Source organism: Panicum virgatum, chromosome 8N (genome assembly GCF_016808335.1).
Source record: "Panicum virgatum strain AP13 chromosome 8N, P.virgatum_v5, whole genome shotgun sequence".
Taxonomy (NCBI): domain Eukaryota; kingdom Viridiplantae; phylum Streptophyta; class Magnoliopsida; order Poales; family Poaceae; genus Panicum; species Panicum virgatum.
Genome location: NC_053152.1, coordinates 771,126 through 788,251, shown reverse-complemented (window position 1 = coordinate 788,251; position 17,126 = coordinate 771,126). Strand labels below are relative to the sequence as shown.

General features: G+C 43.6%; 3 protein-coding genes and 1 pseudogene across 5 annotated transcripts; 2 read left to right on the top strand and 2 right to left on the bottom strand.

The window, feature by feature from the left end:
- The first annotated feature begins 6,829 nt into the window (after window positions 1–6,829).
- On the top strand, window positions 6,830–8,822 carry LOC120684490 (biogenesis of lysosome-related organelles complex 1 subunit 1-like). Of its 3 annotated transcripts, none has more exons than XM_039966340.1 (4): window positions 6,830–7,191; window positions 7,806–7,985; window positions 8,081–8,286; window positions 8,510–8,822. In XM_039966340.1, the coding sequence occupies exons 2-4, from the start codon at window positions 7,871–7,873 to the stop codon at window positions 8,597–8,599; spliced, it is 411 nt and encodes a 136-aa protein (XP_039822274.1). In that variant the 5' UTR covers window positions 6,830–7,191; window positions 7,806–7,870; the 3' UTR covers window positions 8,600–8,822. The 3 variants fall into 3 exon arrangements, with proteins under 3 accessions (XP_039822274.1, XP_039822273.1, XP_039822272.1); XM_039966339.1 differs by having other exon boundaries at window positions 7,763–7,985; XM_039966338.1 differs by having other exon boundaries at window positions 6,830–7,985.
- On the bottom strand, window positions 8,549–10,634 carry LOC120684493 (annotated as a pseudogene).
- A 1,171-nt stretch (window positions 10,635–11,805) lies between these two features.
- On the bottom strand, window positions 11,806–14,560 carry LOC120686502 (proteoglycan 4-like). The gene is made up of 4 exons (XM_039968717.1): window positions 14,359–14,560; window positions 13,604–14,069; window positions 12,977–13,043; window positions 11,806–12,310 (listed from the first exon to the last, which is right to left on the bottom strand). The coding sequence occupies exons 1-4, from the start codon at window positions 14,558–14,560 to the stop codon at window positions 12,089–12,091; spliced, it is 957 nt and encodes a 318-aa protein (XP_039824651.1). The 3' UTR covers window positions 11,806–12,088.
- LOC120684491 lies at window positions 14,419–15,441 on the top strand. The gene is made up of 2 exons (XM_039966341.1): window positions 14,419–14,720; window positions 14,798–15,441. The coding sequence occupies exons 1-2, from the start codon at window positions 14,660–14,662 to the stop codon at window positions 15,055–15,057; spliced, it is 321 nt and encodes a 106-aa protein (XP_039822275.1). The 5' UTR covers window positions 14,419–14,659; the 3' UTR covers window positions 15,058–15,441.
- The last annotated feature ends 1,685 nt before the right edge of the window (window positions 15,442–17,126 follow it).

Genomic DNA, 17,126 nt, shown 5'->3' with positions numbered 1-17,126 from the left:
ACTTTAAAGCATATGATGATACTAGTGCCTTTCCGCGTTTTTTGTACGATAAAATATGCTGTGTCCCATGCATGCTCTGCTTTCTGTGAAGTCGTCATGCATTGTTAGTTATCTCCCTATGTTCGCCGGAGAGTCAACAGTCTCCATTCTCAGAATGACTTGCTTCAAAGTAAGTTGATTGGATTCCATCAGAAAAAAAAAGGTTAATTTGTTTGGAATATTAGCTAGGGAAAGCATATAGATCCGCATTTTCAGAGCAGTTCAACCCTGTGAAGTTTCTAGGATGCATGCATACCTTTCCCTGTGAAGCATATATATATTGTTGGTCACAAATATATATATATATATATATTGTTGGTCACAAATATATATATCGGGTTCTTGGTCTTCTGCTCGAACACACGCCTGTTCCTTTCCTTCCAGAGGTTCCAAGCACAATACATCATCATGGCAGCTTTCAGTTTTCGTGTCTTCTTTGGCAGTTGCATGAGCTCCTTTTGCCACCAATCTACTATCTCAATCCCATTTTCTGGAAGCCGAACTAGTTGCTGCGTCCACTCTTCCATTTTCTCCCACACTTGCCTTGCAAAGCTGCAATGCAGAACAAGGTGCACAGCCGTTTCCTGCTCCTGATTGCAAAGGGAGCATATAGGGTTACATGGCCATTGCCTGCTCATCAGCTTGTCTGCTGTTAGAATTTTGGACTGCACGCAAAGCCAAGCGAAAAATTTGTGTTTGCCTTTGGCTTCTGCCTTCCAAATAGAGTTTCCGTGAAACTGACTGCAGGACCCTAAGAATTGTGCATTATACGCTGACTTTGATGTATACTCCCCATGTGCTGTCCATTTCCAAGTTATCTTATCCGGTTCCTCTGCCAACTGGACTTCTTGTACTGAATCCCAAAGTTTGATGAAATCTGCCATTTGAGCAACTGTCTGCATACGCCACAAACCTCTAACCCAATTTTGATTATGCACCTCTTCCTTGACCGTTTTGTTCTTCCTCCATGCTAGCTTGAATAATTCAGGGAAGAGATCCATCGGCGCATGTCCATTCATCCAGGAGGACTGCCAGAAACTTGCTTTGGCTCCATCACCTAAGGTTACAGACGTGCTTGCCCTAAAGAGTTGCCTGACAACTACATTCACTTGTAGGGCAGTGCCTACCCAAGGTTTTTCAGGAGAGACCCACTCGTACCACAGCCATCTTAGTCTTAAAGCCCTACTGAAAAGGTCCAGGTCCAAAATGCCAAACCCTCCAAAGTTCTTTGGCTTCATAACTTTACTCTATTTCACCAAGCAGTGCCCCCCATTTGCTTTTTTTGCACCCTTCCATAAGAAGCTTCTCCTCAGCTTGTCGATTTTCTTAATTGCCCATTTTTGCACTTTGAATACTGTGAGGTGATAGGTCGGTATCGAAGTCAGCACATAGTTGACCAATCGTAATCTTCCAGCCTTGTTAAGTAACCTCCCCTTCCAAGCTGAAAGCCTTGTTCCCACCTTGTCAATTAAAGGTTGAATGTCCACCGGTCTGATCTGCCTGACATGCAAAGGAAGTCCCAAGTAACTCCCTAATATTTGTAAAAATTATCCACATATGCCATTATAAAAATAATACAAATGTCTCCCTAAATTTGCATATAAATTATTCAATTATATTATTATTATTACAAATTAAATTACTCATAAATTTGAATCTAAATTATATAATTATAGTAATATATTAAAGTGCATCAATATAAAATTCTAAATTACTATTTCTATCATTATTAATATATTATTTTTATTATTATTTATACAAAAATGTTACCCACGATATATGTCACCGTATATTCATGTATGATGAAGAGACAAGAATACCAATTCACAAACAAATAGTTCAACTAAACATGTATTGAATGCATATGGAGGTGTGATGCAAAATGAAATCTATTATAACTAGATAATGATAAATATATATTTTAGAGTATGTGTTAGAATATTTAATAGATGAAAAGGGCGTGAGAGAGATAATTATAGTTATTGACCTCATTCTTATATTAATTCTAATTAGTCCGTGTGGGAGCACGGATTGATAGACTAGTTGTTCTAAACTTATGTCTCCGTGTTCTTCTTGCTTCTAATTCAAGGGAATTCCAAAGGATTGCGAAGGCTCAAATTAAACGGTGTCTGCTTTTAACTGTGATCAGTGTAATCAAGCTTCAAGCAAACGGAGATGATATTGAACTTTTACAAGTACATCGTCACAATACAAAAATTGATGGTACAAAAATAGATGAAATGTCGTTGATTGCCAGCCGGCCGGCCGCCTGCGACTTTGGAACAGAACAGAGCATCAAAACGTACAGCAGACTAGTATGAGTTGTTGGGGTTCCGGTGAATGGGAACACTTGGACCTTTAGGAAGGAAGGAAGGAAGGAAGGAAGGATCAAACCAAACTGCTGGTCCACAAGGTTCTGTTATACCGTGCTATCAGTCCATGCATCTGGATGTAATTTAAATTTTTATTTTTTGGTAAACTGATGACCGGCCCTCTGTTATGAGTTATGAGAGAACACGGCGAGGTTTCACCATTATGCATGTATCATATTATTAGTTTCTGTCATCCCCTTGGATTAGCGTTCCGGCAATTTTCAAACCTACGGTCAAGCTTGATGGGGACAAGAATTTTCTCCTGCTGGAAGCATTCTAATCATCCACCTCATACATACAGCAGCCTTGCATATGGACCATGGTCAAACATCTGGGGTTGTGACTATAGTCAGCTACAGATTCTCTCCCTTCAACTTTACAAAGGAGTATATATTTATGATGAAGTAAGGTGAAAAAAATATGCATGCTAACTCTCATGTGCTCTGTTTCTCTAAAGTCGTCATGCAGTGCGTTAGTGATCTCCATTTTTTTGTTCAGTCGGAGCAATAATAATGTACGTGGCCAGGAGTCAACAGTCCCTGTCTGAGCAGGTAGTTTCGCTTCAAAGTTGTTGCGGGATAGGACAGGCATATACATACATCCACAAGATCAGGAAAGTTCAACCCGTGATTTGATATCCACACCTAAACGATATATATATAGAGAGAGAGAGAGAAAGATGTGGACATGCATGTGGTGGTGTGACCTGATGACCGCATACATGCATACATCTCAAATCCTTTCGACAAGTTGGGTACTGTAGTGACTTTTGGATATATTATCATAGTGCTCGTGCTTTACTACGGGTAATATAATATCATCAATTTTGTGTTCATTCGCTCCTTGTACAAGCCATGTGAGACATTGATTGTCCGGAATCCGATTGAGATTCTGATTGATTTGTCTAGGTTCCGATTATGATACCGATTGATTTGCACGGGTCCCAATTAGAATTTCGATTGATAACAGGTTAGTCGGACTCACATACAGAATGGACTAAGGGCTAAGGCACACATGTCAATGGTACAAGTCGGATCAAACCAAAATTTAAGGTGAAAATCTTACTCGCTTTAATAATAGATATAAATATAGATATGAGTTAGGGAGGCAAATTAAACCGACCGATAGTGTATGTGTGTTGTGCAAAAAGGCTAACATTAAGAACTTTTGTGGTGGTGTGACCTGATGACCGCATACATGCATACATCTCAAATCCTTTCGACAAGTTGGGTACTGTAGTGACTTTTGGATATATTATCATAGTGTCCGTGCTTTACTACGTGTAATATAATATCATCAATTTTGTGTTCATTCGCTCCTTGTACAAGCCATGTGAGACATTGATTATCCGGAATCCGATTGAGATTCTGATTGATTTGTCCAGATTTCGATTAAGATACCGATTGATTTGCACGGGTCCCAATTAGAATTTCGATTGATAACAGGCTAGTCGGACTCGCATACAGGATGGACTAAGGGCTAAGGCACACATGTCAATGGTACAAGTCGGATCAAACCAAAATTTAAAGTGAAAATCTTACTCGCTTTAGTAATAGATATAAATATAGATATGAGTTAGGGAGGCAAATTAAACCGACCGATAGTGTATGTGTGTGTTGTGCAAAAAGGCTAACATTAGAGCATCTCCAAGAGTTTGCTAAATGAGGTTGGCATCTTAGAAAATTTGGCAAAACAAGAAAATTAGGTCTCCAACAGTTTGGGAAACAAGGTTGGCATTTTTAGCAACTTGGCATTCCTCCCATCCGCACGCGCATCTTTACGCGCGCCTTCTTGGTCGCGATTTTTTTCCCGTGGCCGCCTCCTCCAAGTCCGTCTTCGGCACCGGCACCGTCACCGTGCGTCTCGGCTGCCCGCCAGCCAGCGACGACGGCGGCGAGTCCGTCGTGTTGTGCCGTGGCCGGATGGCGCTGGATCGCGTGGCCGAGGCGATACGGGCGAACCTGTTCCGCGTCGTGGTGCTCGATGGCGTCGACCACGCCGACAACGTCGTGCAAGGGTCGGTCATACGCGCGATCGAGTCCAGCCGGCTCGCGGACTCGCGAGGCCGGGACGTCGCCCTCGGCAGCAACATCTTAGTCGTGATGTTGCCGTCGCCGGAGCGGAGCGCAGGAGCCTGGAGCACGGGACTGGGAAGCGCAGGCTGGAGCGGGAGCTTGAAGGAGAAGAAGACCGGCGGCGCACAAGGGCACGCAAAGAGTCATCCGCACGCGAGCCGCTCCCCCTGGACTTGAATTTGTCCATGTCCGATGATCATATCGACACCATTGGTGACAGCGGCGGCGAGGGATCACGGAACTCGTCCAGTGACCTCACCATGGAGCACGATCAGGACTACGGCCGTCCCGCTCCGGCCAGGTGCCCGCCATCGAATGTGTCCGAGCTCATCAAAGCCGTGGACGGAGTGGTCGTGTTCAAGCCGGTCAACTTGGAGCCCCTGAAGCGGTGCGGAGCTTCTCCGACTTGGTGCTGGCGCAAGACGGGAGGAACGATGACGGGATGTGAAACGGCAGCAGTTGATCCGGTAATTTTGGTGGGCCTGATTTTTAATTTTATCAAGCTTAAATGGCAAACTCTTGGAGATAGTCTTCTTTTTAACTTAGCATATATTTTAGCAAGTTGCCAAATCATAAGATTTGCCAAATTAATTTTGGCAAACTCTTGGAGATGCTCTTAAGAACTTTTGTTTTGTATTTATACACCCTAACCTCTTTGCATGCGAGCTAGCTATCTAGCTTAGGTTATAGGCATGCAGCTGTATAGTGTGACTTTGACACTTTTTTTACGCCGACCGGCCAACCTTTAATTTGCTGATGGACTTCACTCGATCTCATGTTTAGTCAATAATTAAGCAAATTTGTCAAAGCCAAAACTCAGCGACAATCACAGGAAAATCAACAGTTGATAACAGCGCCGCTTTGAAAAAGATACTCCCTCCGCCCAACCCCCCCCCCCCCCCAAACAAATTATCCTAGAAATTTTAGGATAAATTAGTGTCAGGTTACTACGTTCGAAGCAACATTGTATCGGTGTATTGAGTTAGATCTAAAAATTACAGTAAAGCTGCATAGTAGTTTTGTGTCTGAGAGCGCGTCAATCTCAAACATTGTAGTATAGAGGTACAAGTAATTTTTCCTTAGGGATTTTTTTAATGTCAGTAGGTATAGTTTAATTACTTTAGTAGGAAAAAAATAAGATTAGAAATGAATGAACAGTTTAATTATATTTTGTGGGTTCATGGAGGAAAATCAAAACCCAAGAAGTAGTACAACTACCACATGTAGATATAGTATACAAAGTTTAGTTATTATTTTTATATGTAGGAAGTAGTTAAATATATTTTGTATTGTCAAATAATAGAAGGAAATTATTTTTTTAAGATAAAGAGACTAACTTAATAGAATCGTGGGCCCCACGTGGGTCCCACCTGAATAGTACATGGGTCCCACGTGGGTCCCGCCTGAAAAATATGTGGGTCCCGCCTGAATAATACGTGGGCCCCACGTGGGTCCCATGTGAATAGTACGTGGGACCCTGCATGAACAGTGCACAGGCCCCACGTGGGGCCAGAATTTTTTTTAATGTCAGTAGGTATAGTTTAATTACTTTAGTAGGAAAAAAAATAAGATTAGAAATGAATGAACAGTTTAATTATATTTTGTGGGTTTACGGAGGAAAATCAAAACCCAAGAAGTAGTACAACTACCACATGTAGATATAGTATACAAAGTTTAGTTATTATTTTTATATGTAGGAAGTAGTTAAATATATTTTGTATTGTCAAATAATAGAAGGAAATTATTTTTTTAAGATAAAGAGACTAACTTAATAGAATCGTGGGCCCCACGTGGGCCCCACCTAAATAGTACATGGGTCCCACGTGGGTCCCGCCTGAAAAATACGTGGGTCCCACGTGGGTCCCGCCTGAATAATACGTGGGCCCACGTGGGTCCATGTGAATAGTACGTGGGACCCGTATGAACAGTGCACAGGCCCCACGTGGGGCCAGAACTCACGGGAGGCCAGCATTTCTTGGCCCGATAGTATAGTTACTCAATTAACAAAAAAAATAAAATGATCGTGTTTACTCATATTTATTATTCATATATATTTGGCATTAGCTGATTCTTACATGCACGTTAGGGGCGGGTCCCATTGAATTCAATGGTATTCAGTTGAATACTCATTATTTTTGAACAAAAATTTATACACATAGTATATTCTATGTATATGATTCAAAAATACAAAACTATGCTATAAACCGAGACTCATTCTTAGTTTCAGCCCAAAACAACTAAACAACCCACCCCATCCACGGCCCATTCCCCTCAACCGGCCCAATCCGGAAATCCCCCACCCCTGACACCCCCTACCCCCGACCACACCTGACGCTTGCCGGCCGCTGCGCGCGGCTTGCCCTTGCCCTACAGCCCTAGCGCACCCGCGCCGCCCTAGACCTCGCCGGTCGTCGAGCCGCCGGGCGCCAGCCGCATCGCCGCCGCCGCACCCGCAGATCCTGCGCTCATCCTCGGGAGGCGGCCAGGGAGCAGTAGCCTGGAGGGGCGCTGCCGGCTGCCGCGGTGCCTGCCGCCCTGCGCTGCGCTGCGCTGCGCTGCCTGGGTGAGAGGCGGCAAGGGAGCAACAGCCAGCAGGGGGAGGCGGCCAGGCGTAGCGCGCAGGCGGGGAGCAGGCCCTGCGCCCCTGCAGCTCAACGCCTCAGCCCGAGAAGAAGAAAACAGGGAGCCAGATCGAGTGAACCAAGGTGAATGGAGGATTCACAAATCCATTCATAATTTTTTATTACTTATGATTAATTGGTTATAGATTCGTGATAAAATAGCAGCAATGTATACATGTATTTGTAAGCATCCTTATCAATGCCATTTGCTGCTTGATTTATTTAAGATAATCACAATTTGATTGTTGAACATTTAGATCTATTATCTATGTGTTGAATAATTTTCAAATTATGAACAATTTATGTTATCGGTACTCAATTAATGCATGTGTGTATTTTGAGCTGTCAAAAATTTTTTTTGACCAACACTTGAAATTTCGAATACCCACCACCCAAATCCTGGGCCCGCCCCTGATGCACGTACGTTTTTTAAATTGAGTAAGATGACTTGTTTTTAGGACAAATTTTAAATGCTAAATTGACTCTTTTTTTTTACGGAGGGAGCATATAGCTACTACTAGCTCTCATCTTAAGTAAGCTAGTACTCAAGCAATTACTATAGAGTGCAATCAAATCAAATCGAATCGAATTACTCATCATTGGGTGTTGTTGGGCCTTCTGAGATTAGTTGGGCCGTGGCCCATTAACTACGCAGAAATTCTCTGAGCTGTCTGATCTCTCTGTCTTGGTCGGTGGAGGAGGAAAAGAAAAAAAAAAGAAAGAGGAAGGAATCGCTCCGGCGACCGGCGGCGATTGGGACGGGATGGACGGAGCCAAGACGCCGCCGCCGGCGGGTGGGAAGCGGGAGCTGGAAGTGGCGCTGCTTCACATCATACAACACCACCACCACCAATCCCTCCGCCAACGCCAACAAACTGGTACGGTACGCCATTGTGTTCGGGTTCCTTCCTACAAATACCCTTGATTGCCTTTCGATTATGCAACTTCCCATTTTTCACGCACACACGCGCAGAGAGAGCCAAGAAGGATGCCTTGAGAAGCGCGCTGCGGGTGTCCGATCTCCTCGTCGACACGGTCGACGGTGGCGTGCAGGAGCTCTTCGTCAACGAGAAGCGCATCGAGCATGAGGCCCGCGCGCTGCTCACCACTATCGCACGCTACAGGAAGCAGACTGACCAGTGGCTGGCTGCCACCAACGAAATCAACTCAGTCTTGAAGGTGCCATGCTACTCCCGTGCCCTCGAATTGCCAATTTCACAGGTCTATTATTAAATGGCCCAACTGAAATTTAAGGCCACGGGCTAGTATGCTCTTGGCCTGTACCTTTAGGCTTGGTTTCATTTTTCCATAGATGAACCAGCGCATATAACTAAACATCCAATCCAGTATTGTGGCTTTTTTTGCTGTTGCTGAAGCATCTGATTTTTAATTTCATCTCTAGGAAATTGGAGATTTCGAGAACTGGATGAAGATCATGGACTTTGACTGTAAAAGTATCAATGCAGCGATACGCAATATTCATCAGTCATGACTCTACCTGCAGTCACAACTTCAGCAAGTATTCGTGTCATTAGATGTGCTAATTATGCGAGTTGGAAACCCTCTTGGATTGAACTGCTTCCTGTTTTTCTGTACAAAACTGTAAAATGAATCCTTGCCAAGTATCTCTGCTATGAGTACCATCTCTGATCCCTTCAATTTTCAAAGTGACGATATTTGATCAAAATACACCTTGATCTGATCAAGTCTTGCTAGTGGTGTTATTCTTGTGCCATTGTTGGAGCAACTTTTGTCCATGAGCTTGCATGCTCAAGATAGGTGCGGAAACACTGAAAGGTAAGACCAATTACTGCATTAAAAGTATTTGTTGTATCATTTTATTCCTTGCACATGTATATGTTTTGAAAGCAGTGAATACATCTTTGGAGTAGACTACTGCATCATGAAAGGGACACTTCTCCTTCCAATGATGATTACAAGGTACTAAACCACACACCAGCACAGGCAGCAATTATGTGAGTCCTAGTTTACCTTCCTGCAGTTTTTCCTTATCTGTCCATTTGATCCAGTGAGGGGACTAATGTTGCTCATCTTCACCATCGCCGCACTGAAATCGGTGAAGAATTTTGCCATGTTTGAAGAATAGGTGGTAGTCTGGGAGTCTGCTGAGCCTCCATTGAACAATTGCTGATCAGAATGCAGAACACCCTTCTTGTTCAGCAAGTTCTTGTAGTAGAAATTGTCAAAAACATAGGGTGTTGAGGCGTCAAGGGGGGAAATGTTATTGTCGCCAGTGTTGTTCGGACAATTTGATCTCAGCGATGTTACGAGGGATGTGTCAATGTTAGATTCGCTGTATATGCGGTTGCGGAAGTTGACACATCTGGCTTGCCCAATGGTGTGACCTCCTGGTAATTTTTGGTTTCATGTCAGTCTGTATTCAGTTGTAGTACTATTGGCATTCAAGGAACAAATCTAGCTTGTACTGATTTATATTTTTTCTCGAATACGCAGGAGAGCTGCGTATCATTGTTGTACTGATTTATGAACCAGGTCTATGGTAAATGACAAAAAATGCAGTCTTTCAGTACCTGAGAGTGCAATCATGTCAGTTGTACTCAGTCCTTTGTTTGAGAACAACTTGGTAAGATCACCGAGGTCAAGGGTTGGTGCTGGGATGTCACTGTTGGCAGTGTCTAGGCTTGCTGTCGTTGAGTCCCTCCTCCCCTGATTGACAACCCAAGTAGGCCCTCCAAGCTGAAATAGAAATTGTCTACTTTTAGTACTTTTTGTTTGTGGTGGAATGCGTAAAACATGCTTAATCAATTAGTTTCTATGGAATCTCTGGATATTGTGGAGTGTTGACTTTAGTAGTTTAGTTTAGTGTTTCCTGATGCCTTGTTTAGGTCTATGTTTATTTCAATTAACATAAAGAGCTTTGCCATCATCATTTCAGTTAAATTATGTATAAGGACTCCATTGTGGTTTGCTGCGTGTGGTTCTGAGTCATAAATACTTCTGCATTTAATATTTTAAACTAATTTTAAGTGTTTTTAGTTTTAGCTTACCGCAACAACGGAATCACGTGCTGCAACAGCAAGGATGTCAGCGCATGATACCACCTGCGGGCAGATCCCCTCAATCTGTGCTTTGATGCTGTCGATCACATCAAATCCACGCAGGAAATTATTGTTTGGAACTGCGGACTTCTCCCCTGTGAAGGTTGGGGTGTCATCAAGCAGCACGGAGCCATCGCAACCCTGTATATTTTTGCATTTCCATGTTAATAATACAGAAAATGTAAGTATGAAACTATCTGCAGATTTTGCGACACTTGCATTGACAAAGCAGTCATGGAAGTGGAGGCGGAGCAATGATGCACCCATGTGGTTCTCCTTGGCCACAGCAGATCTTACGGCTGTTTGGATGGTGTACAGTGTATTTGGGCATGACTAGTCATAGAAATTTGCAGTAAGCTGAGCTGAAACTAAGCTTGCAGAAAAGAACAAGGCCAAGACACTGCAAGCGAGGGGTTTATGGAAGGCCATTTTGCTCAGGGTTTTAGAGCAGTGTGTACTGTGTGTTGGCCAGTTTCGATGTGTGCAGATATTTATAGGCAGAATATTTGCGCATGCTAAGTTCCTAACTTTATGCTAGTGGCTTTGAATATTCCTTAGTTTTCTTCATCGGGCTAAGTGGAGTGGTCTGTACTCCGAAAGCAGGTTGTATTAACAGATTTGATGGGACAGAGGCATGACTACATTGACTTGTATATTATGTGGTTTAACATGCCAACTAAAGTTAGTCCTCATTTGGCTGGTGACAGAAGATTTCATGAGTACTTTCAACTTATGTCATGAACGACACTGGAGCATCACTATGAAATTTCATGAGTCTGCTATTGCTGTGCAGACAGTGAGTATGAAGTATAAATTTCCATTTGGTGATCTGGGAGTGCTCTCAACTTATGTCAAAAGTACGACAGGGAATCGAGCCATTTTGAAAATGTTGCCGAGTGGGGAGTTGTGGATAACGACTTGGCCAAGCAAGCCATTAACAAGAGTATTGGTGATTTGGCGTCGAAAAGCCAGAGAGAGCGTCTGCAAGTTGGAGTGGTTGTACATAGCATATGAGTGAGTCCTGAGCATGCATGGATCGGTTTGGCCATAAGCTCTATCTTGTCTCGGGTGTGAACCATTTCGATTTTGCCGAATCTTGCTTTGTCAACAAACTGGGCGCAATGAACCACCTTTACCAATTTGTGCTCCTTCCTTTTCTTAAAAAGTGTGCGCGAGCTAGTAAGATACTACAATGGTAGCGAATTTCATGCTTCGTGTCTGGAGAACCCCCAAACTATGGAAGCTTCGCTTGATTTTAAAATCTCTCCTTTTCTTTGTTTTCTCATCAGTTTTTGTTATCAATATTTTGGTTTGGAGGATTTCCCTCTGGAGTATGCTGCTTATTTAACCCGTTGTTATTATGTACCTCTATTTTACTAAAAGAAATGCAGAACAGAGTGTGGCGGTACCTATCATATTTGGCATCCAAAGACAATCAACGAAGGAAAGAGGCCAGGCAATGTCTTTCCCAGTGGTTAGGGTCCATCCAACATTCTAGAAATTCTCTTGTTTTTCTTGCCATTCTTCTTTGTTGGATCGATCATGGTAATGTCACTGAGAAAACTAGCTAAAGATGCAGGTTCACTTTGTTTACCCAAGCTCAGCTCCAACGGCAGAATTTTTACGTCTCAAGAAGAAACTATGAATAAACATGCACACAGATTATAATCCAGAATAGCTGCTTCTTCTGGACAGGCTAAAGATCGAGTGCCTACTACTGAGTAACTGGCTCATTTCCTCAAGCAGCCAAAGCTTGCTTCGTTTCAGGTCTCAGTACTTCTCTGGCATACTACTACTATGCTACAAGCATGCTAAAAGGGTCGTTGCATTGTTGGGCCAATGACCACTGATCACTAAAAAGCAACACCGCCTCTTCCTCATGTTAGGAGAGCTATACATTGCTACCACCATAACTCAGACTTACATTGTAAGCGTAATTCCAGTAAACTACGTCTGTACAGAAAAACGGCCATATATTCTGGGATCAGCTTCAGTTTTAACTCGAGCTCAGATTCTGACACCTCTTCCACAGGCAGTTCAAACGCATCCACATCAGCAAAGTAAGCTCGCTGCTTCTTCACAAAGTCTTCTGGTAACTTGGGTGTGCTTGGAGGGGGCCGTTTCTGTTTAAAACATTGCAAGCAGTCAGAAAGCTGAACATCATTGCAAACAAACTAGCGATCAAGCGACTGGTGATGCGTAAACTAGCTCGTTTTCTCAAACAGATCAATGCTCCCCTAGTTTTCAGATTGATAGGTTCTGTTTAAACAATTGCTATTGTCCCAGCCACCGTTTCAGAAATATGACCTTTCCATCCTGACAAAAGGATATGATCAATCCTAGAGGTGACACAAAGCTAGATGATCCCTAAACTGTTGCTAAATGAGCATACTATAATTGGAATTCTGGCCATCATAAGGAGCAGATGCAGAAGAACTACATCTTACAAACACAGAATCAACCATACTTACAAGTTGCAGTGCTTACCTACACAAAATATCCATGTCATCATATTTTGAAATGCATATGGCACAAATGTTCAGGTCGGTCTATATATTTATGCAATAATGCAAAGGAGCAAGGATGAGCCAAATTTAACCAAAGCTGCAAACCTTCCTAAAATCCTACAGGCACAGCTTTGTTTAACACATGACAAGTTCAGGAAAAAAAATTTGCATAATGGTATTTCATTATGTACATCATCAAATAGAGCACCATGATCTAAGTCTCAACAATAGAAACCTATAGGGCCCTTATGCATGAATACACTCAGATTTTGATACTCTTACCTTTTTAGCTCCATGACAAGGAGCTGAAGAAGAAATGGGCCGAGTATCCTGAGCCATAGAGTCTTTCCTGAAACAGGAGTGTAATTCAATATTTGAGATACTGAAATGTACTCAGACTGTAACTGTGAAGAACTAAAGGAACACTAAAGTTTGGACTGGTTAATATTCTGAATTTGTGAGTTCTGACACTATATGATGCGGTAAGTTTATTCTTCTAGCCTACTCGATATCACTACATGGCATTTTTTCAGCAAGCATCCTAGCATTGTTGAGACTGAGGTACAGCAACTCACAATGATTACTACGTCATTGTACACTTTCCAATAACAAGCTATTAATTCTTAGAGACAATCAGGTACGTGCATTCTTGTTCAAACATATCTGTAAATATCTTGTTTCTGCATAAACCAAAGACAGTGGTGATAAAAACAAACTACAACTACAAGGGAGGTCTCTAGCACCCACAGAAGAAGCTACCACTAACTTTGTACAAAAATCTGACAATCAATTGCAGCAAGGAAAGGCAGGAGCACTGATGAGGGTGGCTGAATCGGACACACCAAACACAGGTGGAAGTGAAACTGTACTGGGGATGGGATCAGGATCAGGTAGGTTAAGCAATTTCACCTGGTGTTGTTCCGTGTGGCTTTTCCAAGAGGAGGGCAACTCGCCGTTCCAGCAGCTGCAGCAACGGGCTCCTTGCCCTTGGCTGACGAGGGCTTGGGCACGGGCGTGACCGATGCGGTGGAGGAGCAGGTGGAGGAGGCGTCGGAGGGCGTCGGGAGGGGCCGGAGTCCTGTCCTTGTGGGTTTGATTGGGGTCGGGGTCTCGGGGAGGAGGAGGTTGGTGACGTCGCCCAGCGGCGCCGCCGCCTTCCGCCGCCGCTTGATGGCGGCGGACTTGTGGCTGGAGAGAGGCGCCGGGGCCGGCGAGCCCGGTGGCGTGGCGGTGCTGGCGAGGTGCGTATGGGGGGCGGGGGGCAGTGGTGAGTGAAGAGCGGGCCGGCGGGGGAGGCTTCTTCCATTCCAAGGGAAGGAAGGAAACTTTGCGGGTTGTTTGATTGGGCCATTGGTTGCCGTTGATCTTTTGTTGCCTCACTTTATTTTCGCTAAAAATACACAGACACACAGCTGAGAGGTCTCTGATATATAGTAGAAAAGAAAAGGAAAAACGAGACCCATCATCAAGAGAGACAGACAGACTTGATTAGTTGTTTTCATATGGTAGCCTCGCCTTAGAATGACATATAATTTTGACAACTGTTGTGGAATTAATTAAATAAAAATCTAATTAAGCATCCTTTGAGGTTGGAACCAATTTGCACCCCTAGAAAGGCCCCAGCATCTGTGTCAAGGTAAGTTATTTTATTTTTTGGCCGGCACCCACACCAGATAAGGTGGGCCTGCCTGAAACCTTGGGTGGCCGCCCACAAGCAGAAGCCAAGCAAAGTAGGAAACCAGCAGCAGCAGCAGCAGCAGAGAAACTGAAGATTTGCTTTATGTGAGCACAAAACCAGTGGGCAGGCACAAGCACTCCACTCGTGACCTCGCTCCTTGCTATAAGTATCTGACCAGACAGGCACATCCAGATCCAGCACTCCCTTTCGTTCGTTCATCTTAACAATCAATCATCACCAAATCCAAAACACAGAGGAGGGCGTCATCGGCAGCAGGCAGATCATCGATGGAATCAAAGATGGAGAGGATGAGCTCGTGGGTGGAGGAACACAAGCTCGCAACCATCGGTACGGTCAGCATCCCATCCCCTTGTCTCACCCACCTGCTGCGTGCTTATGCTTAATCTGAGACGTGCTGCGTGCAGGAGGCGTGTGGGCTGCGGCGGTGGGCTCCTCGGTGGCGTACAGCCGGCGGAGGGCGCCGCAGCGGGCGACGAGCCTGCGCCTCATCCACGCCAGGATGCACGCCCAGGCACTCACCCTCGCCGTGCTGGGGGGAGCCGCCGCCATGCACTACTACACCAAGACGAGCAAGACCAGCGCCGACGCCGACCTCGACTTCTACGCGCACCTGCCGCCGGCAACCGACGCCGACGGCAACGAGAACGAGCGATGGAGCTGGTAAACTCTCGCTAGCAGTTGCAGCCCATCCATGGAGAAGAAGGAATTGGGGAATAAACTACTAGTAGTTGCAGCTAGCAATAATTGGGGACGGAGGCACCCATGACGTGACGGGTTAATTTGTCCTAATCCATCCAGCTACCAAGTCTCGCCGCCCATGGTTTTCTTTACATTATCCATCCACATCATGACCGGCTGGCTGGCTGGCCCACGGATTCCTTCTGTTTCGCCGGAGCTAGAGACGACAAGACTATTCCATGCCATCGAGTGCAGAGAAATATTTGTATCTTTGGACAGCAGCTGGGTATGTATGTAGGGTAAGGAAGGGTAGTATTTCTCTTTATTTCCATGGTTGAGGCTGAAGGTGCTGCTGCCTTCTTCCCCTGTACATGTATAGCTACAACCATTTGATCTATCGAATGCTTCACCTGAACATCCTCTTCATTTTTCCGCCTGGATTATTCCTTTTTTTTTAACTTCTCACTCACAGGAGGATCCTGGTGGGTGGCCCAAAGCCTATGCATATGGCCCGATGCACGCACACACAACATTGGGCCATGGTCTACTTCAAAAAAAAACATTGGGCCATGGTCCATAAGCACTGCACATGACTCAGCCTGCATAAGCTAAGGCCTGCTCGGCTCTGCTCAGAATGACCCTGTTATGTTTCATGTCCTCAAGCGGATTTCTATTGTACTCTACATAGTACGTCACCAAAACATAAACAAAATACACTGTATGTATTGCATTAATCTGATGCAGACATACACAAGCCGCACATAAAGTATGTACAGTAGTAGGTCATATATATGGAGCCATCCCGTCCAGGCAAGTATGCAAACTCTGCAACACCACATTCATCAAAGTTTTTCACACCATGTCAGTAAGACTACAAATAAAAAATTATCTAATTGTATTGCTACGCAACGTACGATACGACTATAATGTGCTAATAACCAACCCAACAAATCCTCAAATAGTAATAATTATATATAGACTTGGCTAACTTACGGCCGGCCGTAAATTAGGCCGACCGTAGGGCCTATCCTTTTCTAGCAAGTGGGATACTGGGTCTTTCCCTTTTAGGTAAAAAGTTGTTGCGGCTTCATTTTTCTCAGAATAAGGATAAAAAAGATGGTATCAGCGCATTTAAAGTCAATCTCAAATTTAAAAAAGTTGTAACTTTTCGATCGAGGATCAAAATTGAAATCTGATTGCACCATTAAATTGCCCCCAACAAATACATCAAAACAAGATCCCTCTTCAATATGTTTCGGTGATATTTTTCTCATACAGTTCGAAAAGCACTTTTGTTAAAAGTTGAAAGCATATCATAATAAACTCCGAAGCAATTTATAATAAATGTACAAGAAAAATAAAATAGATTGATTCGAAGCAAATTAGAGTAAATATACAACCAAATAAAACATGGGTGTGCTCTTCTTGCAATCTTGGGAGCCCTCCAAAATTGACCTATAGCAAGAACATTGTAAACTGCCTGAATGAAGTATGGTGTCTCTTGGTGGGCACTGCTAATGAAAATGCTTAAATCAGAACACAAACATTATAAACTAAAATGAATAGTTTGCTACTTGATTTAACATATGTTGACTACAAGATGGAATATCTAGGCTCAACATGGCAACAAATAGAACAAGAGGAACATAGCAAGGAGGTTGGCCCCTAGCTAAACTGAAGTAAATTCACTGCTGTATAGCCTCATTGAATGCAAATAAAAAATGCTTGATCAGATTGATTGTGATGCTGAACAAACTAGGAATTATTGAAAAATGATTCACACGTTGCTTTCGTTGCATGTAAAAAATGATCTGGTGCTGCTGTCTAATCAGGCTTGTGACCTGCTAAATGGTTGTGCAGGGAAGATATAGAAGATAAAAAAAATAAATTTAAACGAACTCCCACCAGAATTTAAACCCCTTTTCGTTGAAATTCATCAAGTTCTTCTCAGCAATGCATTCTCCTTTTGGTTGAAATTCATCAAGTTCTTCTCAGCAGTGCATAGATCTAGAGAAACAAGATGCATCGGTAAGAAATGATCATGATACTTGACTT